Raw genomic sequence first — 25,224 nt, 5'->3', positions numbered from 1 at the left:
TCAGGACAGAGGGTCGCGGCCTCAAACACCCCGGAAAGGACACGAACCCTCTCCCAAGTCGCCCAGCTAACCACTTTCTGGGGCTCGTCCACGGGATGGACAAGTCCAGCTCTGCCAGAGGCCCCTCCCCTGGCTCTGCCGGAGGCCCCGCCCCGCTAAGCCAGAGGCCCCGCCCAGCGTTGCCGGAGGCCCCGCCCCTCTCTGCCAGAGGCCCCGCCCCCGCCTCGCTCGCCCCGGCTTCCTGAGGCCCCGCCCTGCTCTGCCGGAGGCCCCGCCCCCGCCCCGTCCTTGGCCCCGCCCCCTCCTCACTCGCCCCTGGTTCTGCCGGTGGCCCCGCCCTTGCCCGCCAGTGCGCAGGCGCGGCAGTCCCCGCTGCCCTCACCGCAGTGCCGGGCGCCAGAGCCGGGCGCAGCATCCCGGGCGGCGGGTCGTCTGTTCCCGCGGGCTTCTCCTGCTTCTTCGTCGGCCTGCTCTCCGGCGCCATGGCCAAGCCGCTGACCGACAGCGAGAAGCGGAAGCAGATCAGCGTGCGGGGCCTGGCGGGGCTGGGCGACGTGGCCGAGGTGCGCAAGAGCTTCAACCGGCACCTGCACTTCACGCTGGTCAAGGACCGCAACGTGGCCACACCCCGCGACTACTACTTCGCGCTGGCGCACACGGTGCGCGACCACCTGGTGGGCCGCTGGATCCGCACGCAGCAGCATTACTACGAGCGCGACCCCAAGGTGAGGGGTGTGGCGGGCGAGGGCTGGGGAGCCGGGGCCGGCTGGTGGCCAGGCTGCTCGGGAGGCGGCCATTGTGAGGCCCTGAGGCGGCTGGATGGCCGGGCCGGGGCGGGGTGGGGGTGCGGGGTGCGGCCGGCTGGGGCTCGGAGGTCCCCCACCCTCCGGGGTGAGGGATGAGGAAGTGAAGGGGTGAGGGGTGAAAAGGCTCGGAGATCCCCCACCTTCCGGGGTGAGGGGTGAGGAGGTGAAGGGGTGAGGTGTGAGGGGGCTCAGAGGTGCCCGGGTTGAGGGGGTGAAGGGGTGCGGCCGGCTGGGGCTCGGGAGTGATGGGGTGAGGGGTGAGGGGGCTTAGAGGTGCCTGGGGTGAGGGGTGATGGGGTGAAGGGGCTCGGAGGTCCCCCACCTTCCAGGGTGAAGTATGCAGCCGGGTTGGAGGACCCCCACATCCGGGGTGAGGGGGTAAAGGGGGTATGGCCCTCGGCTGGCTGGGGGTAGGTGTGTGTGGGGAGGTGCATTAGTTCAGTTGATGGAGCTGGATTGTTCGAGGGTGGGATGGGGGAGAAGTGTTGGGTTACAGGGCATGGAGCTGGTTTCACCTTGGTTTCTTGCAGAACTGTGTTAGTGCCTTAATCCCCGTTACTCAGCTGTCCCCCCAGCTCTGGCCCAGCAGACACACTCCTGTGGAAATGGGCCCCCACAGGGCCTCTTGTGACTTCACCCACTCTTCACTTTGTCACTCCAGACAGCTTCCCACAGTAAAAACAAAAAACATTCACTTGGGGATTTATCCAATGTGGTAGGAAGTTTAAGCAGCTCTGATTCTAGTTTTGGGTTTTGATTTTTTGGTTGATTGATTTTTGCTCTTGGCCGTGGACCAGGTTCCCTTCCTCTGCTCGGGTGAGGGCTGGTGCGGGAGAGGGCACTGTGCAGGTCTGCGCCTGGAGGGCAGGCACAGGTGGGCAGGAGCCGCATGGGCCAGGCAGTTGTTTTGCAGAGGGAGTTGTTTAGACATTTCCACAGCGTGTGGAGATGTGTTTTGTAATTCCAAGTGGTCATTTTCTGCACTCTTTCTGAAGCAGGACAGCAGGAACCGTTAAAAGGCCCGTAGGACCTCTTCTGTTTAGCATGCACCACAGCAGAGAGCAGAATGGCTCCAGTGGCTGAAGCAGGTTCTACCAAGAGCCTGGGACAGCTGCCAGGGCCACTGGCTCCCCAGAACTTTCGCTAATGGATGCGCTCTGGTGTGCAGCGTCATTTGTATTGTCCAGGCAGCCGGTGACGGGTGCAGATTTGCCTGCCTTTCAAGGACATGTCCGGAGCTTGGGGCAGGGAAGCCCCTTGACAGCTGGGGGCCCCATCAGCCTGTCTGTGTGGGGGAGGGCAGTGTGGGCACAGGACGGCAACAGGGACCTCCACGAGAAGATCCAGTCCTCTGACTGGGTTGGTTTCCTGGTCTCCTGTAAGTGCTGGGGTTTGGACTTGTCATTGTGCCCCAGGAAGCCTTTCGCTAGCTGTTGGCCCCTTCTCCATAAACAAGCAGGAAATTGGAATGGGGCTGCCTCTCTGGCAGGCAGTACCTTTCTTTGCAGAGCTCTGTTATTTGCAGGTCATAAAGCGGCAATAAATCGGCCAGGGCCCTCAGCCAAGCTGCTTCCCAGGCAAGTCCTTTCAGAGCCTCCCCAGGCCCTAGGTGTGGCCTCGGGGCTAGTTAGAGTGGTGCTCTAATGAAATAGAGTGCTTCTGGGGACTATCTGTGCTGACTGGAGGGAAAACGAGGAAGCACAGGGAAAGGAGAAGGAAAAAAACTGATTGTTTCACCGCTTAGTAGTAACATTGTAAACACTGCCAATATTTTCTGTTCTCATCTTTGTACTCACAGACACTGTTTTGTTTTTTTTTTTAAAGATTTTTTTTTTTAATTATTGGAAAGCTGGATATACAGAGAGGAGGAGAGACAGAGAGGAAGATCTTCCATCCGATGTTTCACTCCCCAAGTGAGCCGCAACAGGCCGGTACGCGCCAATCCGATGCCGGGAACCAGGAACCTCTTCCGGATCTCCCACGCGGGTTCAGGGTCCCAAAGCTTTGGGCCGTCCTCAACTGCTTTCCCAGGCCACAAGCAGGGAGCTGGATGGGAAGTGGAGCTGCTGGGATTAGAACCGGCGCCCATATGGGATCCCGGGGCTTTCAAGGCGAGGACTTTAGCCGCTAGGCCACACCGCCAGGCCCAGACACTGTTTTTTATTACATAGAAAAGCATCGTGCTGAGCCTATTGTGTGGTAACTCATAGTGCTTTATTTTTAGTAACAGCAAGAATAGTAGAAGGCATTGCTCTGAGGAGAGGCTGTTCATGCCACCTGCCAGGCCAAAGCAAGTCGGAAACCTGCGTGAAATCCTGGTCTGTGCTCGCAAGAGGCAGCGTGTGCTGGCGTTTTGTGGGTTTTGGGAGACCCTGGCAAGATCATGTGTGAAGTGTGGCCTGATGCTGCTGCCCCTGCCGGGAAGCTCCACTGGGGGTGCAAGGCCAGCAGGCGCAGGGCAGTGAGACCCCAGGCCCCTTTCAGCCCCCATGACCCCAGGCCCCTTTCAGCCCCCATGATCCCAGGCCCCTTCCAGCCCCCGTGACCCCAGGCCCCTTTCAGCCCCCATGACCCCAGAACCCCTTTCAGCCCTGGCTTTGCCATGGTGCTGGGGGACCCTGACCTGGGGGGTGGGGATTCTTAACCTTTCTTTCTTTTTTTTTTTATTTTATTGGAAAGGCAAATGTACAGAGAAGATCTTCTGTCTGATGATTCACTCCCCAAATGATTGCAACAGCAGATGTTGTGCCGATCCGATGCCGGGAACCAGGAACCTCTTCCGGATCTCCCACGCGGGTTCAGGGTCCCAAGGCTTTGGGCCATCCTTGACTGCTTTCCCAGGCCACAAACAGGGAGCTGGATGGGAAGTGGAGCTGCTGGGATTAGAACCAGCGCCCATATGGGATCCCGGCACTTTCAAGGCAAGGACCTTAACCATTATGCTATCACGCCAGGCCCTCAACCTTTCTTTCATCTTGGAAACCAGGGAGTTGTGCTGGGCAGTGTACTTCTGAGGTCACTTCCCATTCTGACATGTAAGACTTTTGTGCTGGGCCCGGTGTGGTGGCCTAGCAGCTAAAGTCCTTGCCATAAACGCACCCCGTTCTCATATGTGCGTCGGTTCTGATTGCGATGGCCCCGCTTCCCATCCAGCTCCGTGCTTGTGGCCTGGGAAAGCAGTTGAGGACGGCCCATCGCCTTGGGATCTTGTACCTGAGTGGGAGACCTGGAGGAATTTCCTGGCTCCTGGCTTCAGATCGGCACAACATCTGCTGTTGCAGTCACTTGGGGAGTGAATCATCAGACGGAAGATCTTCATCTCTGTCTCTCCCCCTCTCAGTATTTCTGACTTTGCGATAAAAAGACTTATGTTTGCTTATAAAGTAGTTCCTTTTTTTTTTTTATTGATTCTAGCTCCATGCAAAAGGGATTTAGGAAAGCTTAACCAAGAAGAAACACAAAAGGTTCAAATTAATGAAATACCTCAAAGCCGGCACTGGGGGCATCTGTTGTGTAACAGACCCACTCTGCTCAGGATGTTGCGTCCCCCATCGGAGCACCTGGATTCCGGCCTGCTCTGCTCTGAGTTCCAGCTTCCTGCTGATGCACTCTGGGAGGCGACCAGTGATGGCTCAGTAGTTAGGTGCTTTGTTTCCATATAGGAGACCTAGACTGAGTGGTCAGCTCTGGCTTTGGCCTGGCCTGGTGCTGTCTTGTGGCTATCTAGTGCCGGAGTCCAGCTCCAGCCGAGTTCGGAAACCCAAGAAGGGTGCATGGAGTAGGCGTAGAGAGGAAAGAAATAGACCATTGCAATTTCAGGATCATAATGGACAAATGCAAGCAAGCTGTCCGCTTTCTTTATACAGAAACCCTCATGAGCTCCGGCACAGACTTTTGAGGTCAGGGTCAATTATTCCAAGGATAATTCTGCTGTTTCTTTTACCTGAAAATTCTTAATAGGAATTCTCAATAGATCAGTAACACATTCCTGCTACAATCCCCATTCCACAACTCAATCTTGAATCCCTTAAGGGAGGAAATGCATCACAGGAGGGAGCTAAGGATGGTCAAATGGGGGAGACAGAGACAGCATGAATAATAAAAGGCGCTTTTGCAGTTACCAGCTTCATTAACCTCCAGTCTCACATTGATAGTAAAAAAAAAAAAAAAAAAAAAAAAAAAAAAAAACAGAAAAAAAAAAGCAAAAAAAAAACCCAGAACAGCAGCAAACAGTGCCGGCAGGGCGGTCTGGTATCCACGCCAAGGAAGGTGGAGCTGCATTCAGGTGGCTGCTGAGACGTCCCCCGGGCCCTGCCATACAGCAGGAAGTTCCTTGCAGCCCTGCCTGCAATCGAACAATCCCTCACACCTTCGTGTGCCGCACATCCACTGCATGGACCCCAGCAATCTAGGGAGTGAACCAAGTGGATAGATGAGCTCTCTCTGCATCTTCCTCTTGCTGTGGAGCTCTGAATTTCAAAATAAATACATAATGACAAAGTATTTCTACCAGGGGGCCCAAAAGTGTCTGAAATATCTCTACTCCTGTCAACATTGTGCAGACAATCCCTCTTAGTCGCTGGCTGGCCACGGGCTCCAAGGAAGGTGACCTAGAACAGTGTTGCCGAGCCTGCCTGTCTTCAGGTGCTCACCCTGGGCCTTGGTGTTAGTGAATGGTGGGACTGCTTGTATTCCCACTGGCCTGGGTGAAGGTGACCTTGACCCCTGGGCCTTGGTGTTAGGGAATGGTGGGGCTGCTCCTGTTCTCACTGGCCTGGGTGAAGGTGACCTTGACTCCTGGGTAGGCTTCCTGACAGCAGGCAGTTCCTTTCTCAGTGATGAGCAGCTGTTGTCAGTGACCCTGACTGCCAGCTGAGTGAAAAGGCTGAGTGAAGCCACTGTTTTACCGTGCAAGTGATGCGGGCGATAGGATTGAAAAAGTCAGTGGGTTTTGAATAGAGCCGATGTGGATGCTGGTGGGGTGTCCTACAGACAGCTCAATGATGATGCCACCTACTGCAGGCTGAGGGCAAGGCCTTCAGAACTGCTCCCAACATGGGTGCCAGTTGTGGTCCCAGATCCCCTTTCTGGGTCTCACCAGAACCAGAGGTAGAGAACAGTAACTTGTGATGCAGTGTCTCATGCCGGGGACTTGGTTCTGCTTTCCGTCTAACTCCTGCCAGTGTGCCTGGGGCAGCAGCAGCTGTCGCCCAGGTGCCTGGGGCCTGTCACCTGGAGGAGTCCCTGGTTCCTGGTGTTGGCCTGTCCCAGCCATTAGAGGAGAGAGCCAATGGATAGGTATTGCAATCTCACTGCATCCTTCTTCCAAATAAATAAAACTCGTTAAATAAAAAGTTGCATACAATAGGGTGTCTCTCTCTCCCTCCTCTTTCGAGAGGCACCCCACCTCCCGGTTCTTCGGAGGTGCTTTCCCCTTCCTCTCCCTTCCCTGCTCACCTGGTCCCTTCACAAATAAACTTTTCTGTTTGCAACAGAAAAAAAAAAGTTGCATACAATAAATGAATAAATAGAATCAAGAATCTCCTTATACCCTTCTCTGAGAGTCCCCGGATGTTAGCTGTTTTGGTACATTACGCAGGTCATTTTGGTCTCTAAGGAGCTAGATCTTTTTCTCTGAGCTGTTGAAAGTAAGAGACAGCCTTGATGCCATTTTACTCCTAAAAAAGCCTGCACTGACTTCTGCAAAGTAGAGAAACTGTCTCGTAGGACCACAGACCAGTGAGGAAGCCGTGCGGTCATGTGGGTTCGGGGCCGCCATCTGGAGATCTTGGCACCACCAAAGCTGTCCCACCATTGCATACAAACGTGGTGCAAATGAGAACCCCAAAGAAGGCAGTGGAGAGAGCTGTGTCTTTCCAGGTTATACCCAGTTTCTTCCTGCATTAGGCCGAATTGGTTCCTGGTCCTGTAGAGGCCCAGGAGCTCCCGAGCCGGGCAGGTGGACAGTGGGAGAGAGCTGCCTCCCTGCCATCTGGCGTGTGGGGCTGTTGGTTACAACGAGGGAAGCGAGCGCAGAAACACGGGGAACTGCACCACAGGCAGGTCTGGTTAGCAGCGTGCCCAGCATGCTGTCAGAATGGCCCATGGTTTGGGCTGCAGCCGGGCATGTCTGTCTGTCTTTAGATGTAGTTAAAGATGAAAGTAGCAGTTTAAAAGCTAGTGCTGGGCCCGGCGGCGTGGCCTAGCGGCTAAAGTCCTCGCCTTGAAAGCCCCGGGATCCCATATGGGCGCCGGTTCTAATCCCGGCAGCTCCACTTCCCATCCAGCTCCCTGCTTGTGGCCTGGGAAAGCAGTTGAGGACAGCCCAATGCATTGGGACACTGCACCCGTGTGGGAGACCCAGAATAGGTTCCGGGTTCCCAGCATCGGATCGGCGCACACCGGCCCGTTGCGGCTCACTTGGGGAGTGAGTCATCGGACGGAAGATCTTCCTCTCAATCTCTCCTCCTCTGTGTATATCTGGCTGTAATAAAATGAATAAATCTTTAAAAAAAAAAAAAAGCTAGTGCTAAATGTGCTTTGACATGGCCCACATCACGCGGCTTGAGTGGATTAAGCTCGGGCTTATCTTTCCATGATAGGAGATGTTTTCCATCTTTGTCTGGTCGGGACATGATGGAGTAGAAGCCTGGTGGAGCTCAGCAGGGCTGGCCGAAAACTGTGGGTTGTGGGAAAAACGCAGCTTTATTGAGGGCCGAGAAATTTGTCCTGTGCAGAATTTAGGAACCTTTGAGGTCCTGTAAGCTGTACGGTTCTAGAATTGTTCTACATTTGCATTTTCCACATTGACTAAGCCAACAGTCAATTGTTCTCATCCTGGAAATCCATGCCTGGAATGGGAAGGAAATGCCCACTTTCTGGGAAGAAAAGCCAGCTGGTTCCTTCTGGAAGCCAAGCTTGCCTGCACAGTTCCAGCAGGAAGTGTGTGTGTGTGTGTGTGTGTGTGTGTGTGTGACTTCCAGAGTCAGGAGCGGGAGAGATGTGCACTAGGGGCTTTATAAACCTGCCCCGGAAGGACCTGCAGCACACGTTCAGAGGCCATCAGGAGGACGTGGTGACAGGTCAGGCGTGGGCCAGCCGCGAGGGGCTGGGAGGCGCCTGCGGGCCTCAGGTTTGCACTGGGTCGTGCTTGCCTCAAGGTGGGGTGCCAGAGGCCCAGCCGAGGAAGGCTGCCAGGGGTGCCCACTGAGGGAGGCTGCCAGGGGGTCGGGGGTGTTTGGAGACCTTAAGCGTGAGCTCTAAGCTGCATCAGTGCTCTGGGTCCTGAGTCATGCCAGGATCAGCTCTACCATGTCCACAGTGCTGAGGGCAGGGAGGAGAGTGGTCTGCCATGGGAGCCACCCTGCCTGCTTGGCCCACGGGTGGTATCAGGAGGGCTGGGGCGGTGTGGCGGCCCTAGCAAAGTCAGGTGCATGAGTGTTCTGGAGTGCCCCAGGCTGAGTCTCCACCTGCTGTGCCTGCTTGTGGCGATAGTTGTCACCTAGGGCTTCGCTCTGTGGCCTGAGTTTGGGCAAGTCCCTCTTGCTGTTTCACACACCTGTGTGGAACAGACCCTTCTCCTTGCAAATCTTTTCTAGAGAGATTGAAGACATTGAATCAGTTCCATTGTCCTGATTGCATAGCGAGCAGATGGGACCAGCCTGTGGCACAACGGGTAAACTGGCACGTGTGATGCTGGCATCCTGTTGGAGTCTCCACTTCTCTGCTTCCCGTCTAGCTGCTTGCTGATGCACAGCCCCTCCCATGTGGAAGACCTCGATTGATCTCTCCGACTCCTGGCTTGGGTCCGGCCCAGCCCTGGGTGCTGTGGGCATTTGCAGTGAACCAGTGGACTAGAGAGAGAAAGAGAGAAGGGGGCGGGGTTCCTGTTTCTGTCTTTCAAAAAAAGAAGTTTCGTAAAGAAGAGCGCTGTTGGGCCCGGCGCGTGGCCTCACCTTGAACGCGCCGGCATCCCATATGGGCGCCGGTTCTAATCCCGGCAGCTCCACTTCCCATCCAGCTCCCTGCTTGTGGTCTGGGAAAGCAGTCGAGGACGGCCCAAAGCCTTGGGACCCTGCACCCGTGTGAGAGACCTGGAAGAGGTTCCAGGTTCCCGGCTTCGGATTGGCACAGCACTGGCCATTTGCGCTCACTTGGGGAGTGAATCATCGGACGGAAGATCTTCCTCTCTGTTTCTCCTCCTCTCTGTATATCTGACTTTGTAATAAAATAAATAAATCTTAAAAAAAAAAAGAGCGCTGTTGGCATCATTTCTGTAGAGTGCATTTATTCCTGAAGTGTCTTTAGGAGATTATTGTGTTGTATAATATTTGTGCCAATCATATTTTCACTTATCCACTTATCCATGCTTTTCTGTAATTTGCCTGGTGGTGTGACTTTGCATGTAAGAGATTAATCTGGTTTTACAGAGAAGCCCCGAGGCCACTTAACGCTGGCTGGTGTTCTATCCCGGGAAGAAACACCCGTCCCCTCCCCCCAGCCCCAGGCTTTTCCAGGCTGTGGGGCCTGTGCTGATACGGATGAGGGGCTGGGCCTTCCCTCATCTCTTCCAGCAGGGCACACCTGGGCACGCTTGCATGGAGCAGCCGAGGCTGCACAAAGCTTTAACCTCACTTTCTCCTCCCAGAACTGCCCCCCTGCCATAGGCTCAACCCTCTCCGATATAGGCTCTAGAACTGCCCCCCACCATAGGCTCTGCTCCCCTGCCATAGGCTCTGCTCCCCTACCATAGACTCCAGAACTTCCCTCCCCGCCATAGGCTCCAGGACTGCCCCCATCATAGGCTCTAATACTGTCCCCCAACCATAGGCTCCTGAACTTCCCCCACGTGCTGTAGGCTCTAGAACTTCCCCCGCCATAGGCTCCAAAACTATCCCCCCCATCGGCTCTACTCATCCCTTGGCGACTTGGTGTGGTTAGGGGAGCTGACACTGCAGGAGGCCATGCATGCTTAGGGAGCTGGGGTTGGACCCCAAATGACTGGGGTGTGCGTTTCTGTGACTGGACCCTTTGGCAAGCCTCTGAATTGCTTGGCTTCACTTTTGCACCGTCATAAGGAAACTGAGAAAAACAAAATCAACACATAAGATGAAACTTGAAAGTCACCAAAACAACACAGCCCCACAGCTTCCCACCCGCCCCCAGTCTTGCACTCTTGGCGGGGCAGGACCGTGGCTGCCTGTTGCCAGCCCTATCACCTTGCAGGTGGTGCTCCAGCATGCCCTGGGCTCCAGAATGCCTTTACAAGCTGCATTCAGCTTGTAAAGTTACAGATTCGGAGATTTCCAGTCTGGGCATCACGTTTTCTGCTTCAGTACCCATCCTTCGGGATAGGCGTGGGGAGCGTCCAGCCCGCAGGAAGTCATCTGGCCTGGCCCTGCCACAGCAGCTGCAGGCAGACTCGAAGTGCAATGATCTGTAACAGGCTACTTTTGAAGTTGATCATTTTATATGGCGCTGAAAGGTCAAGCTACAGCAAATTTAAAATAAAAGACATTTTTTGGGTAAGAGGAAGATAAAAGCACCTTGCTGGTATTCCTGATCAGACAGTTGTGCGTGAAGCCTTTGGTGAGCAGTCCAGAAGCAGGCAGTGCAGAGTCAGCCTCGTGTGTTCCGCAGCCCTCCTTGTCCTGGTTTTGCTTTCCATGGTTTAGTTTACCTGTGGTCAACCAGGGTCTGACAGTATTACACGGGAGATTACAGAAATACGCAATTTACCTGTGATCAACCAGGGTCTGACAGTATTACATGGGAGATTACAGAAATACGCAGGTCACAGGTTCTAAATTGCATACCACTCCAGGTAGCATGAGTTGCTGTGCCATTTCACACTGTTCTGCCCAGCTGCGTCCCTCCTTTGTGCGGTGTGTGTCTGCGCAGGGTGCAGGGCGCACTCCCTGCCTGATGCATGGTGTATCTACGCAGGGCGCACTGCCTGCCCTGCGCTGTGGTCTCTTAGTAACTGCCTCAGTCACACTGCTTGTGTTCAGTTAACCCTTACTTGACTTGATGATGCTGGCAATTCAGATATGCCAGAGAGAAGCTGTATGGTACTTCTTCTAAGTGACAAAGATGCTTGACTATATGGAAAGAAAATTAATTGTATTTTGAGGTTACTAAGATGTACAGCATGATACAGTATTGCGAGAGAAACATCACGTTCACATAACTCTTCAGTATGTGTGTTTGGCACCTGCCTCGTGGCGTGGTGGACTTGGCTACTACCTGCAGTGTAGACATCCCGTGTAACAAGAGGACTAGCTCGTGTTCCTTATCAGTGCACCTGTTGAAGTCCCAAGTACTTTGCTCCTTATCCAGCTCCCTGCTCTGTGCCTAGGGAAGTAGAATACGTCCCAAGGGATTAGGCACCTGCCACCCTGTGGGAGACCTGGGTAAGTTCCGCTTTTGCTTCAGCCTGGTCCAGCCCTGGCCATCTTGTTCTCACTGGAAGATGTTTTTTTCTTTTTCTTTTGAATAGAACCTTACATATTTGCATATGTATGTGTCCATACATATATACATTTCTTTTTTTTTTTTTTAATTTATTTTATTTTTATTACAAAGTCAGATATACTGAGAGGAGGAGAGACAGAGAGGAAGTGGAGCCACCGGGATTAGAACCAGCGGCCATATGGGATCAAGGCGGGGACCTTAGCCACTAGGCCACGCTGCCGAGCCCTATACATTTATTTTCATTTGCTTGAAAGAGTGACAAAGAGATCTTTTATCTACTAATTGGTTCTGTAAATGCCGACTGCACCATAGCCGGGGCTGGGCCAGGCCAAACCAGACACTTCTGCGAGTCTGCTCTGTGCATGGCAGGGCCCCAGGAACTTGAGCTGTCACCGGCAGTCTCACTGGAGGCTGGCTATGAAGTGGGGGTGTTACCTGGGCCTGAGTGCCGTAACCCGGACTGCCAGCACCCCAAGAGGAGGCCTGACCTTCTGGCTCGTAGCGCCTGCCTGTGTGATGCAGTTTTTTTTTTTTTTTTAAGATTTATTTATTTTTATTGGAAAGGCAAATATACAGAGAGAAGAAACAGAGAGGAAGGTCTTCTATCCGATGATTCACTCCCCGAGTGACCGCAATGGCCGGTGCTGAGCCAATCCGAAGCCAGCAGCCAGAAACTTTCTCCAGGTCTCCCACACAGGTGCAGGGTCCCAAAGGTTTGGGTCATCCTCGACTGCTTTCCCAGGCCACAAGCAGGGAGCTGGATGGGAAGTGGAGCTGCCGGGATTAGAACTGGCGCCCGTATGGGATCCTGGGGCGTTCAAGGTGATGACTTTAGCCACTAGGCCACCACGCCGGGCCCATGATGCAGCTTTATAACTGTTATTAGTCTTTTGCCGTGTCTAACTTGTAAATTCAGTGTTGTCCTGGGAGTGTATATACAGGACAAAGCAGTCTCCCCGGGGGCCTGTGTATCCCTGGCAGGCAGGAGGGATTGCCATTTGCAGGAAAAGGAGATGATTGCACTTGAAGCCCTGGCTCTCACTGTTGGCTCATCTGCAGGGATCTCGGGGGACTTGATGTGTTTTCACGTTGTTGTAAATCCTGCTCGGACAGTGCTCATGGCCTCCCCTGCAGGGGGCAGCCGGAATGCTAGGGGACCCTGCTGCACAGGGGCTCAGGTGACCTGGCAAGAAGCGATGGATTGTGACCCGCAGCCACAGCAGTTGTGCTTCTGGCTGCCGGGAGGACTAATTCACAGCCTTGCTGTATGTCTTTATGACATAAGAGATGTCAGAACTGGGCTAGTGTTTTGGGAGCCACACTATTCAAAGTGATCCAGATAGTGAGCTGGCATTGTGGTGGAGTGAGTAAAGCCGCCCTCTGCGATGTTGGCATCCCTGGGGACACTGTGTCCCGACTGCTCCACTTCAGGTCCAGCTCCCTGCTCCTGAACTGGGAAAAGCAACGAAAGATGACCCAAATGCTGGGGCTCTGTCCCCCCTCCCCCCCGCTTGGGAGACCTGGAAGTGGTCTGCAGCCTGCCTTGGCCCTAGCTGTTGGGCCACTTGGGGAGCTCTGTTCTTTTGTTTGTTTTTCTATGTGCAGTTTCTGAAGCTTCCCTAAGTTTTGCGTTGAAGCGGTCTTAGCACCTTTTTCCAGGATAATCAGCTGTGTGGTTGCCACCAAGTCCCTCACCTTCCATCTCCTGGTCCGTCTCCTGGTCCTCTCCTGCTTGGCCGTGTCCTTCAGTTTTCTTCAGGCAGGTTTTGCTCTTCAGCTTTGCACTGCCCTGTCCGTGCCGCCTCCACTTGTCAGTGGCTCTGCTGACACATTTGCACTTCTGTCCTTGAGGGCCACCTGCTTCAGAAGCATTTTCACCTGCTGCCTTCTTGGTGGGTCTGGCTCTGTGTTTATGAATTTTGCTTCCCCTTGGTCAATGCTCAGAGCATTTCCTCCATATTTCCATTTCTCTCTTCCTGTTTTTATTTTTAACATGTGGGTCCCGCTGCATCTTCTGTGAGTGGCACTCCTGGAGCCAGCTGTCAGCAGCTGGACACTGAGCTATGTGCTGCACATGTGCAGCCTGGAGGCTGAGCTCTCCCAAGTTTCTAGGTCTATGCGAGCACAGATGACTGTACACTTCTTTTTTATTGCAAAGTCAGATATACAGAGAGGAGAAGAGACAGAGGAAGATCTTCCGTCCGATGGTTCACTCCGCAAGTGACCGCAATAGCCGGTGCTGTGCCAATCTGAAGCTAGGAACCAGGAGCCTCTTCTGGGTCTCCCACGCGGGTGCAGGGTCCCAAGGCTTTGGGCCGTCCTCGACTGCTTTCCCAGGCCACAAGCAGGGAGCTGGATGGGAAGTGGAGCTGCCGGGATTAGAACTGGCGCCCATATGGGATTCTGGTGCGTTCAAGGCGAGGACTTTAGCCGCTGGGCCCCATGATTGTACACTTCTGCATACATTTGTGTTGGCTGTGTTTGCGTGGCGAGCATGTGAGTGTGTGTGCTAAGCATGTTGGCACTTGGGAGTGTGTGTGCAGCCCTGTGTGTGCTGTGTCTTCCTGAGAGAGTAGGTGAGTGTGCAGAGGGGTGTATGTGCTGTGTTTGTGCTTCTGAGTGTGCAGCTGAATGTGCTGGCTGTGTGTTCCCGAGAGTGTAATGGGACTGTATTGTACGGGGTGTTTTTGTTTTTGTGGATATGTGTTTGCTGGGTATGTTTGTACTTCCTGGTGGTCAGGCAAACAGGTGTGCTAGGTGTGTGGGCACTGGTGTGTGTGTGTGTGTGTGTGTGTGTGTGTGAATGTGTGCTGGGTGCACTGGTGGGTGGCAGGCGGATGTAGGCTAAGTGGTTTGTGCACGGGAATGTGTTGTGCTATGTGTTGAATGTGTCCTGGGTGTGTCTGCGTGTGTGTGTGATTGTGGCTGTGTGTACGTGTAAGTGTGGGTGTGTTGTGCTGGGTGTGTGTGTGTGTGTGTGTGTGGTGCTGTGTGCGTGGGACGTACTCGCCTTGGCCTCAGAAGACAGGAGCCCTGGTGAACAGTCACAACTGGGCACAGTGTGCGGTTCACAGGCCCCTTCTCCGTTTATGCCATCCCAGAGTTTCCACCTGTGTGGGAAAAAAAAAAGTCACAACCAGTGGCTACTCTGTAAAATGTCTCTATTTTGAAGTGATCATGCCCGTTTCTCTGGAATGCTGTGACATCTGAATGCATGCATACACTGGGAATTTTAAGGGAAAAGTGAGAGGTCTATTCATTCCAGTGTCTTCCTTCGTTGATCAAAGTTGTCTGACTGGAACCTGTGACCTATTGAAATGTTATTTCACCGCTTGCTCTGTGGGTTAGAGCTGTGTTGAGCGCGTGTTCAGTTACCGTAGTTCACTAAGGGCGCCCCGGGCAGTGGGCGTCAGCACCGTCACGGTCGTGCCTCTGTCATAACCATCTGTTTCAAAACCCTTCCGTCACCCCAAAACAAACCCTGTACCTTTTAGCTGTCTCCAGCCCAGCCCTAACCCCGGACCCTAAACGATCTACTTTCTCTTTCTTGACATTTATCCATTTGCCCATTTGGGCCATTGCCTTCTTAAGTGGAACTGAGAATATGTGGTCATTGTGCCTTCTTCTGTTTACTAGCTTTCTAAGGTTTATTCACGCTGTGACAGCTGTTACTAGTTGGCTCCTGTTCATTGCTGAATGATAATCCATTAGAAGACTGCACCATATTTTTCATTTCCATTAATGGACATTTGAAGTGTTTCTACCTTTTGGCTATTATGTGCAAGTCTCTCTCTTTTTAAAAATTATTTATTTACTTTAAAAGCAGCATGACAGGGAAGAAATAGATCTTCCATCCACTGGTTCAATCCCCAAATGGCTGTGACGGGCTGGAGCAGAGAGCTGGAGCTCCTCCCAGGTCTCCCACATGGAGACAGTGCCCGAGCCATCCTCCACTGCTTTCCCAAGCACATAGGCAGGGAACTGTGTCCCAGACGTGGAGCAGCTGGGACACTAACTAGGATGTTGCTACTGCAGGTGGCAGCTTAACACACTGCACTATTGTGCCGGCCTCATGTAGACACGCTTTTGAGTAGCTGTAGGCGTTCTGTGAGTGCATGTGTGCTGCGCCGGTTGGTAACTGCGTTTTCCTTTCTGAGGAACTGCCAATCCAGTTGGCAGAGCTGCTGCACTGTTTTTGCAGTCTGCTCAGCTACATATGAAAGCGCTCTTTGCCTCTCATGCTGCCCAGGCTATTGTTCAATGACTTTCTGTGGCATCTCACTGCAAATTTTTTTTTTTAAAGATTTATTTTATTTTTTATTACAAAGTCAGATATACTGAGAGGAGGAGAGACAGAGAGGAAGTGGAGCTGCTGGGACTAGAACCAGCGGCCATATGGGATCAAGGTGAGGACCTTAGCCACTAGGCCACGCCGCCGAGCCCTCTCACTGCAAATTTAATGGACATGTTCCTAACGGGTGGCAGCGTTGAACATCCCTTTACGTGCTGGCTTACCCTTTTTGCCCTTGAGAAATGCCTGTTCAGGTCCTGTGCTGGCTCTGTTTGGTAGTATGCTGTGCACATATCCTGGCTGCAAATCTCTGGCCAGCACTCGGGCCATGCTCTGCTGCTCTCCCCCTGCAGCAGCAGGGAGCTGGTTGGGAAGTGGAGCAGCCGGGATTGTCACGGGCGCCCATTTGGGTGCTGGTGCTGTAGCTGCCTTGCCACAGGTGTCTTCAGGGCTTGCGGGGGCTCCTCACTGGGGCATTGCTATGGCTCCTCCTTTGCCACAAGTGTCTTCAGGGCCCGTAGGGCTCCTCGCTGTGGGAGTTGCTGATTGCAGTCCCATCCTTGGGCAGTAATTCATCCTCAGAGGTGAAGAGTGGCACGTTCGGTCAAGCGCCAAGGCGGCTGCCCACTGGGGCTGCTGTGCAGGTGCCTCGATTGTGCCCAGGTTGTGCCCCTGGTTCCAGCAGTCAACACTGGCTCCTGTCCTCAGCATGGGCTGGTTTTTCTTCCTCGCCTTCCTTCCTTTTCCAGTTAGAAGTCTTCCGTAAGAGTGGGCGCTGTGAGCGGCAGGTGGCTGCAGGAGCTTCCTGGCACAGCTCATGGGGTGTGGGGATACAGGTGGCCATCGTCACTTTACAGCACCTCGCGCATACAGAGCCAGCGCTGACACCCTGAGCCATGCCACTGCCCCGCGTGAGTGTGGGAACTTGTGCCTAGGGCTTTGCGTATCATTCTTCAACATCTCTCCTGTTAGCTGTTTTCCCCACAAACCCAGGCACACCGAGAGGTCTTTATTCCAGCTGGGAGGCAGCTGGGGGGTGGGGTGGGCAGAGAGGAAGCCGGAGCGCAGAGAGTAGAACCAAGGGAAGGCACCTTTGTTAGAGTTGGTATCAGGATTGGCAGATGCATTCTAAGTGGACGCGGGGGGATGCGTGCCCTGGGGATTGGTGAGCAGGGCTGTAGGTGTTCGCTTTTTTTCTACAAACCCAAGATACTGGACACAGCAAGCGAGCCACACAAAAGGCCTTTGTTTCAGCGAGGGAGGTGGTGTGGGGCAGGGAGAAGGGGAGAGGCATCTGTTATGTCCTCGCGGTAGGGAGCTAGGGAGTGTGGGCTCAGGGATTGGCAGGTGCGGCTGTAGGTGGACACCGGGAATATACGGCTCAGGGGATTGGTGGAGTACACAGTTTAAACCTGAAGGTCAGTAAGGGGGCTGAGAGCTAGAAGGCACTCATGGCATTCAAGGTGACTCTGAGTCCAGGATGGGGGTTCAGTCCTCTGGGTCCCTCCTTACAGTAGGCTGTCGGGAAGCTTACACTAGGGGGCCTTAAGGAGGTCAAGACCTCGGAGAAGCAGCTATTTAAGGTGGCACCGGGTTTGAGGTGGCGGGAGTCTCGGGCTCTGGGGCTGCTGATCCCCCTCCTGCTTGGTGGAGTGGTTCTATCCCACGCTGGAGATGTGCGAAAGGTGACTGGCTGCAGCACAGGAGCTGCCAGGAGGCCAGGCTGCACTCTGCTGCCCTGCTGCCCTGCTGCCCTGGTGCCGCTGGCCAGCAGGGAGAGCTAACCTACTGCCCTCCCCTACCTCACCAGAACTCCGAGGGCCGAGGAGCGGAGTGTTCCCACGGGGGCTGGACAGGACCCTGGGAGTTGTGCCTGTGTGGTGCGGGATGGCAGTCCGTGCAGGGGAGCTGCGAGAGTGTGCTGCCAGCTGCCTGCTTCCTGAGGCTCCTCAGACTCTCTTGTGCCCCACAGCGCATTTATTACCTCTCGCTGGAGTTCTACATGGGCCGCACGCTGCAGAACACCATGGTGAACCTGGGCCTGCAGACAGCCTGCGACGAAGCCATCTACCAGGTACGGGCCCGACGCCAGGGGGCGCTCGCACACAGGGCTAGGGTTAGGGCGATTCCGCCACCCTCTGAGAATGGGGGACTTGTCCCTGCCTGGTCAGGGAGGTCATCGGAATGGGAGGAGAACCCTGATGCCTGGGTTCTGGTGGGCAGACTGGGAGGAGTAGCGGGGCCTCCTGTAGCTTCCTGCTGCGGTCCTCAGCTTTGCGCTCCTCTCACGGCTTGCCTATGGGCACAGAGCAATATACTCGTGATTTTAATTTTCTTTTCAAAGTCGGAGTGACACAGACACAGAGAGATACATGGGGGTGAGGGAGAAGGGGTCTTCCACCTGCTGGTTCACTCCCCAAATTGCTGCAATGGTCGGAGTGGGCAGGCTGAGTCAGGAGCCAGGAGCCCCATCCCAGTCTGTGGGTACAGGAGCCCCAACCCTTGGTCCCTCCTCTCATGCTTCTCATGGGTGTATTAGCAGGGAGCTGATTAGAACTGGAGCAGTCAGGACACAAACTTGCATCCCGCGGGATGCTGGCGTTGCAGGCAGCAGCTCAGTGCGCTGTACCACAACCCCAGCCCTGGGATGCACACTTTAAAAGGACACATTTCAGGGTCTTTAAACTCTATCTCAGCTATAGTGCTGCTGGTTTTTTTTTCTTTCTCAATTCAAGGTTTCCTTTAGCAGAATCTCGGATGCTCAGTTAGCTCTATTTTATACCTATTGATATTATTATTATTTAATCCTCACAAAATCCAGGCGCCATTGGCCCTAGAAGGGAACACTGAGTTGAAAACGCAGCGGAGCCAAGCGTGCCGTGTCCACTCTCAGCCTGGCCTCACTGTGCTGCCCTCTGAGTCTAAGCGATCCCATGGTCCCCTACCTTTGGAGGATACTGCTGGTTCGGCATGTTTGTTAGCTCGGAGTGCTGCGCCCCCACGGCCAGAGCACTTTAGGGAGTGACTCTTTGGGGTTGCCTTGGGAGTTCGGTGTGAGTCACAGATCTCACGGTTTCACTCCAGGTGGGACTGCCATGCCTGCTAATGCGTTGAGCTTCCCTAAGGGTCCTGAATCGCGGCTGCCTCTTCCCCTGCCCAGTAGGACTGATCGGGTTCTCCGAGTGTGAGCCTGAGAACAGTGGTGCTGTGGCACAGCAAGTACAGCCGCCGCCTGCCGTGCCAGCATCCCACATTAGCACCGAGTCTCAGGTGCTCCAATTCTGATCCAGCTCCCTGCTGCTGAACCTTGAAAGGCACCAGAAGAAGGCCCAAGGGCCCAGGCCCTCCCAACCGCCTGGGGAGACCCAGAAGAAGCTCCGGGCTCCTGGCCTGGCCTAGTCCTGGTCACTGCAGCCATCTGGGGAGTTACTGGAGGACTTTCTCTCTCTCTGTCTCTCTTATGCCATGACTAAGTTTGACAGTTGAAGCAGTTTTATTTGAAAACTTGGCATTTTGTGCACTGATCTAACATCAGATTTTAGCACTGACTTCTCAAGTTTATATAAAAATAGACTCTGCTTCGGAGGATTTAAATTTTTTCACCTTCTTGTTTGAGAAATATTATGAAGTAATATTCCAATGTTACTTTTGTTTCTGTTTGCAGTTGGGGTTGGACTTGGAAGAGCTAGAGGAAATAGAAGAGGATGCTGGCCTTGGAAACGGAGGACTAGGGAGGCTGGCAGGTAACTGTGTGTCGGGGATGGGGGCCTGGGGCGGCTGGCAGGTAACTGTACATTTCTGGGGATGGGGAAGGAAACTATCTCAGTTACCTGTGCCCCTCGCCCTGGCATCATCAGTGTGTGCTCTGTGTGCCTCTCTCACATGCAAGCATCAGGTCACTTCCGTACTCCCACCCCACCTCACCATCAAGGCTGGGCTGGTGAGGGCCCTGCCAGGGCCAGGGTACTGAGGTTCCGTCTGTTCCTGCCTCCAGGGTTCGTTAGGACATTGGGTCAGTCACGCCCAGCACTGCCTGCTCTCTGCTTAGTAGAGGCAGAACCTCCTGCTTGCCTTTTTTCTTTTTTAGATAGTAGAACTGTTGTTTTTTCTTTAAAGATTCTTTAAAAGACAAAATTACAGAGAGAAGGATAGCCAGAGAGAGGTCCTTCATCTGCTGGTTCTCTCCCCAAATGACCACAATAGCTGGAGCTGAGCCAATCTGATGCCAGGAGCCAGGAGCTTCCTCTAGGTTTCGCACATGGGCGCAGGATCCTAAGAACTGAACCATCCTACTGCTTTCCTGGGCCTGTCCATAAGCACAGGGCTGGATTGTAAGTGGAGCAGCTGGGATTTGAACAGTGCCCCTATGGGATGCTGGTGCTACAGGTAGGTTAGCCTGTTGAGCCACTGCCAGGCACTAGAACTGTTATTATTTCTTTTTAAATTTATTTTGAAAGTCAGGATTATAGGAAGAAAGAGGTTGATCTTCCCTGTGCAGGTTCACTCCCCAAATGGCCACAGTGGCCAGGTGGTGGCCAGGTGGTAGCTAGGAGCCTGGGTCTGCATCTGGGTCTCCCATGTGGGTGGCAGGGGTCCAAGTACTTGGCCATCTTGTGCATTAGCAGGGAGCCAGGTTGGAAGCAGAGAGCTGGGAACTTGAACAAATGCTACTATGAAATGCCAGCCTGGTGGGCGACAGCCTAAGTGCCGGCCGCAGCATCCGTCCCAGAAACCCAGGGAAGCTCTCCTCTTTCTTGCAGCAGCCCCAGGGGGACTAACCAGTCAGCCCCGACCCTGTCCTTGAGGCTGGTCCCATGCCTGGCCCTCGGTGTTGGGGTGTCCCCAGGTACTCTGACCGGGCCTGGATGGGGCCACTGCCCTCTCCTCTCGGAGCTGTGCCTGTGGCCTGGTGTGAGTGGCCATGCCAGGGCTGCACCGCCAGGGCTGCTCAGGGCTGTGTGTGAGGAGGGTCTTCTTCTGCCTTCCCTCAGCGGAGGGCCTGGTCCACAAGCTTTGGTCTGCTCGTGTCCCTTTGTCCCTGGCTGGTGGGCAGGATGGCGCAGAACCTGGTGTCTTCCTCCTCCTCCTGCTTCCTCCCTGGGAGCTTTCTTGTAAGCCCACCTACTGCATTTTCCTTTTTTTTTTTTTTTTTTTACAATCTTTACATAGTTAATTAGGGCACAAAGGTTCAAGGGCTACAGGAAAGTGGGTAAGACTATTATTTCCACATTTTTCCCCTATATCTGGGGTAAAATGGGAGGTAAAGGGAGAAGCCCCATCCAGTCTCCCATCCATCCCAGGTCCCGGATGTGGGGCATGCTCCGAGGGTCTTGCTCAAGTGGTTTTGATAGTTCAACAGTTATGAATTGCTGCCAGTCTCGCCATTCCAAGCATGATGAGGTCGCTGAAGAATCCACTGATTGACATAGTCCATCTTAGAGTCTCTGTTTGCCCTGTTTTTCAATGCCAACATATGGCTGGGGTAGTTGATTGATTTATTCTGTCCTCTGTCTTTTGATGGTTAGGGTTCTGAGTCCGGCAGTTCGATTGGGGGGATCCCCAAAGAAACTTTGTCTGAGGTGAACCCAGACCAGTTCTTGTATGTACTAGCAAGCACAGGGCCTGGTACAGACCATCGCCCCAATCAGCTGGTGGCTGCAATTGCTGGGTCGGTTCTGTTTCCAGCCCTGTCTTCCACTGGAACCAATGGGTGTTGCAGTCCAGCCTGGTTCTGCCCAGCACACAATGGGCCCTCACATAAACCAGTGGGAGCTGCAGCCTAGTCGGAGCGACCTGCAATAACCCCCACCAGGCCTGCCCCCTGCCCTGGTTCCTGTGCTTGCCAGTATGTACAGCAGACTGGTCCAGTCTGTCCCACATCCCATTCAGCTCTGATACATGTCAATGGGCACTGAAGCCTAGTTGAACCTAACCAGCTCCACTATCCAGCCCACACACAAGTTGTTGGGTGCCTTTCTGTCTAGCCCTGTCCCTATCCTGGTTTTCAGGGCCTCCAGTGGGAGTGGTAACCCAAGAGGGTGGAGCCCACTATTTCCCTACTAAACCACTCCCACTCCCGGATTATGCACTCTCCAGGTGATTCTGCAGTTACACTAGACAGATTTAGCCTCCAGTGCCAGCCTCTGCCAGCTGATGCTGCGGCAAAGCCCAACCAGCCGTCACCCACTCTGATTTATGTTTGTATCAGCACCCACTGGGTCTTTATTCAGATCATGTTTTGTTTGTCTTTGTCTAGGGTTTGATGCGAACAAAGGGCCAAGGGGGTGACATGTGGCCCCAGCCACCTTCCAGGGACCCTGGTGGCACTTCATGCAGCTTGAGAGTTTACAAGTTCTGGGCTGGGAAGCACACACCACTAGCCCGTTTCTGTGCCTGCGTCCCCAGCGTGTGTGGGGTGGGAGGACTTTCTGATGTATTTTCACTGACTCAAGCCTTGTGGGGTTTAGGTAGAACGTGTGGGGGTGGGAGCCCCGTCTGAGTTGGCAGTGCTGGGCTTTCTGTGTGTAGAGGCCGAACTGCCTCAGGGCTCTGGGATTTGTCACCTCACCCTCCACTCCCCCAGCATTGCTGTGCTCCAGCGGGGGATGAGCAGGCCAGGTCTCCTGTGGGTCCCTGCCAGGTTCTGTCCAGGCTCCGTGGTCCTTGGACATCAGAGAAGCCAGGCCTTGGCTCCTTGGGTCCTTGTCAGCTCCCTGCCCAGGCCCTGTGGGTCTTGGGCACCAGAGTAGCCAGGCTTTGGCTCTGTGCTTGGTTTTCAGCCTGCTTCCTGGACTCGATGGCCACCTTGGGCCTGGCAGCCTACGGCTATGGGATCCGGTACGAATTTGGGATTTTCAACCAGAAAATTGTCAACGGCTGGCAGGTGAGATCTGGTGTCTGGTTTCGAGCTCTTGCTCATATAAAGAAACCAGTAGGACACTCGCAGGTCTAATGTTTATACTTCAGGCTCCTCAGAGGAGGAGCTGAGCAGTCAGGGCACCATGCAGCTCTGAGCTCCCCCAGCTGTGCTGGCCCTGGTGCAGTCAGGGTACCTGCAGCTCTGAGCTCCCCCAGCTGTGCTGGCCCTGGCACAGCTGGTCCCTGCAGCTCTGAGCTCCCCCAGCTGTGCTGGCCCCGTCCTGCAGGTTCCTGCGTGGGCTCCTCACACACAGCTTCTCTCTGGTGATAGGAGGGCTGTGGGGATGAGACACAAAAGCCCAGCTGAGCTTCACAGGAGTGCCCCAGGGTAACGCAGGCTGTGCCCAAGCAGAAGGTGCTTGACTTTTGGGGGTCAGAGAAGCAGGTGTCCTAAGCTTTGTCCCCACTTTCCACATTCTCCTTCACTCCCTGACACATGGGATGACTGGTTGCCAGGCACAGGAAGGCCAGGCATGCACCTGTTTGAAACAATACCTGCTGTCCTGTGAGTTTGAGTTGCCTTGCATATTGGCATTCTGCTGTGCCGGAGTACTTGATTCCGTCATCTGCAGGCAGAGCAGATTTCCCGGGACAGCGACGAAGCACTAAGACTCCTACCTAGAGTGCTCTGCAGCTGCCGGCTGCTTTGATTGTGAAGTGCTCCCGCATACCCGCTTGTTTCGAAGGCCCCTAGTGCGGGCTTGGGAGCAGCAGCTGCTTTGAGGCAGGCCTAGCAGCAAAGCCACCATGCAGTGTGTCCTGCTGAGCTCAGAGTGGGGTGCCTAGCACCATGCTCTCCCCCCAGAACCCTGCCTCCCTGGGGTCCTGTGCTCACCTGGCCCACGTCTGCCACCTCTCAGCTCCATTCTGCCCCTGAGGCTTCGCCTGTGAGGGTTTCCTAGGCGTGGAGCCTGTGTCTGGTCTTGGGTCTTGGGGCCTGAGGCGTGTGTTCCTGGAGGGCCTTGCAGATACTCAGCTCAGCCCCCTACCCCTTCTAGCTGAAATCAGGAGCTCCCCAGCTGCGTTTTTTTCTTGGATTTCACAAGAGGTAGTCTTTCGGGGTGTCCAGAACCTTCGCCCACAGTCCCTCAGGCTCAGCTGGGATGGCCCTGTGGGACCTCAGCAGGGCTGCCCGGCACCCTTGAAGCCGCAGCTCCCACTGGCCCTCTCCAGGTGGAGGAGGCAGACGACTGGCTGCGCTATGGCAACCCCTGGGAGAAGGCACGGCCCGAGTACATGCTGCCTGTACACTTCTACGGCCGTGTGGAGCACAGCCCCGACGGCGTCAAGTGGCTGGACACGCAGGTATGGTCCACGGGCGCATGGGGTGGCCTTGTGGCTTCCTCGAAGCCTCCAGAGGTAGCAGCTGGGGGCCCTCACTGTTCCCTTACACCCAGATTCCTACACTCTCCCTGGGTGTGCTGCCTGGGTGCTGGGAGAAGGGCGGGCTCTAAGGAGCCTCATGTGGATTGTAGCTCTCAGTGGAGCTGCTCAGCCGACAAAGCCCTGGACACAGGCTCATGTCCCCAGTCCTGCCCTCCTCCCCACCCTCCCCAGGGGTGCCAGAGGAAGGCCGGGGTCTCTGCTGACTCAGCCTGGGGTACATCTGCCCTGCAGGTGGTGCTGGCCATGCCCTACGACACACCGGTGCCCGGCTACAAGAACAACACGGTCAACACCATGAGGCTGTGGTCTGCCAAGGCACCTAACGACTTCAAGCTGAAAGACTGTACGTTGCTCAGGCCCATGGTGTGCCGTCTGGCTGGCAGCTCCCCAGGGCTCACCCACTTTGCACTCTGTGGCATTCTGGGTCCCTGTGGAGTGGGGAGCTGGTGCACCCTCAGGGCTCCGGCTACATTTGCGCTGCATTTGCCCCTAAGAACAGTGTGTTGTTGGGGTTTTCCCAGGAGGGGCAGGGGTGAGTGGGGCTGGCCCCTGGCTCTGAGCCCTGCTGCCCAGGCTGTGTCTCCTGGGCCTAGGCAGAGGAACAGCAGCCAAGCTGAGGAAGGGGTTGGGGGCTCGAGCCTAAGGGGCCGAGGCCTGTCTGGACCCAGCCGCTTGCCTCTCTCACCCTAGTCAATGTGGGGGACTACATCGAGGCAGTCCTGGACAGGAACTTGGCCGAGAACATCTCCAGGGTCCTGTATCCCAATGATAATGTGAGTAGCTGCTGTGGGTAGCGCTTTATTAAGGCCATATGCCTCATGCCAGTACATGAGTGAACCAGAGGGCCTGGGGTGCTATGGCGGTGTCTGTGGCTGGCCTTGCTGAGGCTGCCAAGGGAGGCCACATTAAGGGTGCCCAGGCTGCCCCTTGCTCATGTTTGTGCACAACTGTGGCCCTGGGGCAGGAAGTAGCGGGGAGGAAGGGGTGTGGCTGTCCTTGGAGGAGCCTGGAGAATCCACAGACCACCTCTCTGGCTCTCTCCTGGAATGTCCCCCGTGCCTGACTCTGAAGCATGTGTGGGGGTGGCTGTGGTCTGTGTCCCCCGTGCCTGCACCCTGGGGCCTGTGGGGGTGGCTGTGGTCTGTGTCCCCCGTGCCTGCACCCTGGGGCCTGTGGGGGTGGCTGTGGTCTGTGTCCCCCGTGCCTGCACCCTGGGGCCTGTGGGGGTGGCTCTGGTGCCCTCCTTGTGTGCTCCTCTCCTTTTTACTGTTGGAATTGGACACTGTGCCCTGTCTGCAGGTGCCCCAGGAGAGGGAAGCTGGGTTTAGCCAGTGGTTCCTGTGTGCAGCC

General features: G+C 54.8%; 1 protein-coding gene across 1 annotated transcript in view; it reads left to right on the top strand.

Annotated features, from left to right (window-relative positions):
- The first annotated feature begins 345 nt into the window (after window positions 1-345).
- Window positions 346-25,224, top strand: part of PYGB (glycogen phosphorylase B) — a 39,994-nt gene continuing 15,115 nt past the window's right edge. The window contains exons 1-7 of the mRNA XM_004593319.2: window positions 346-725; window positions 17,543-17,644; window positions 19,235-19,313; window positions 22,350-22,453; window positions 23,662-23,793; window positions 24,106-24,217; window positions 24,565-24,647. Of these exons, the coding sequence (XP_004593376.2) occupies window positions 483-725; window positions 17,543-17,644; window positions 19,235-19,313; window positions 22,350-22,453; window positions 23,662-23,793; window positions 24,106-24,217; window positions 24,565-24,647 (855 nt within the window). The 5' untranslated portion in view covers window positions 346-482. The remainder of the gene's footprint in view (window positions 726-17,542; window positions 17,645-19,234; window positions 19,314-22,349; window positions 22,454-23,661; window positions 23,794-24,105; window positions 24,218-24,564; window positions 24,648-25,224) is intronic.

Source organism: Ochotona princeps, chromosome 22 (genome assembly GCF_030435755.1).
Source record: "Ochotona princeps isolate mOchPri1 chromosome 22, mOchPri1.hap1, whole genome shotgun sequence".
NCBI classification, from domain to species: domain Eukaryota; kingdom Metazoa; phylum Chordata; class Mammalia; order Lagomorpha; family Ochotonidae; genus Ochotona; species Ochotona princeps.
This window is presented reverse-complemented; position numbering and strand designations above follow the sequence as displayed.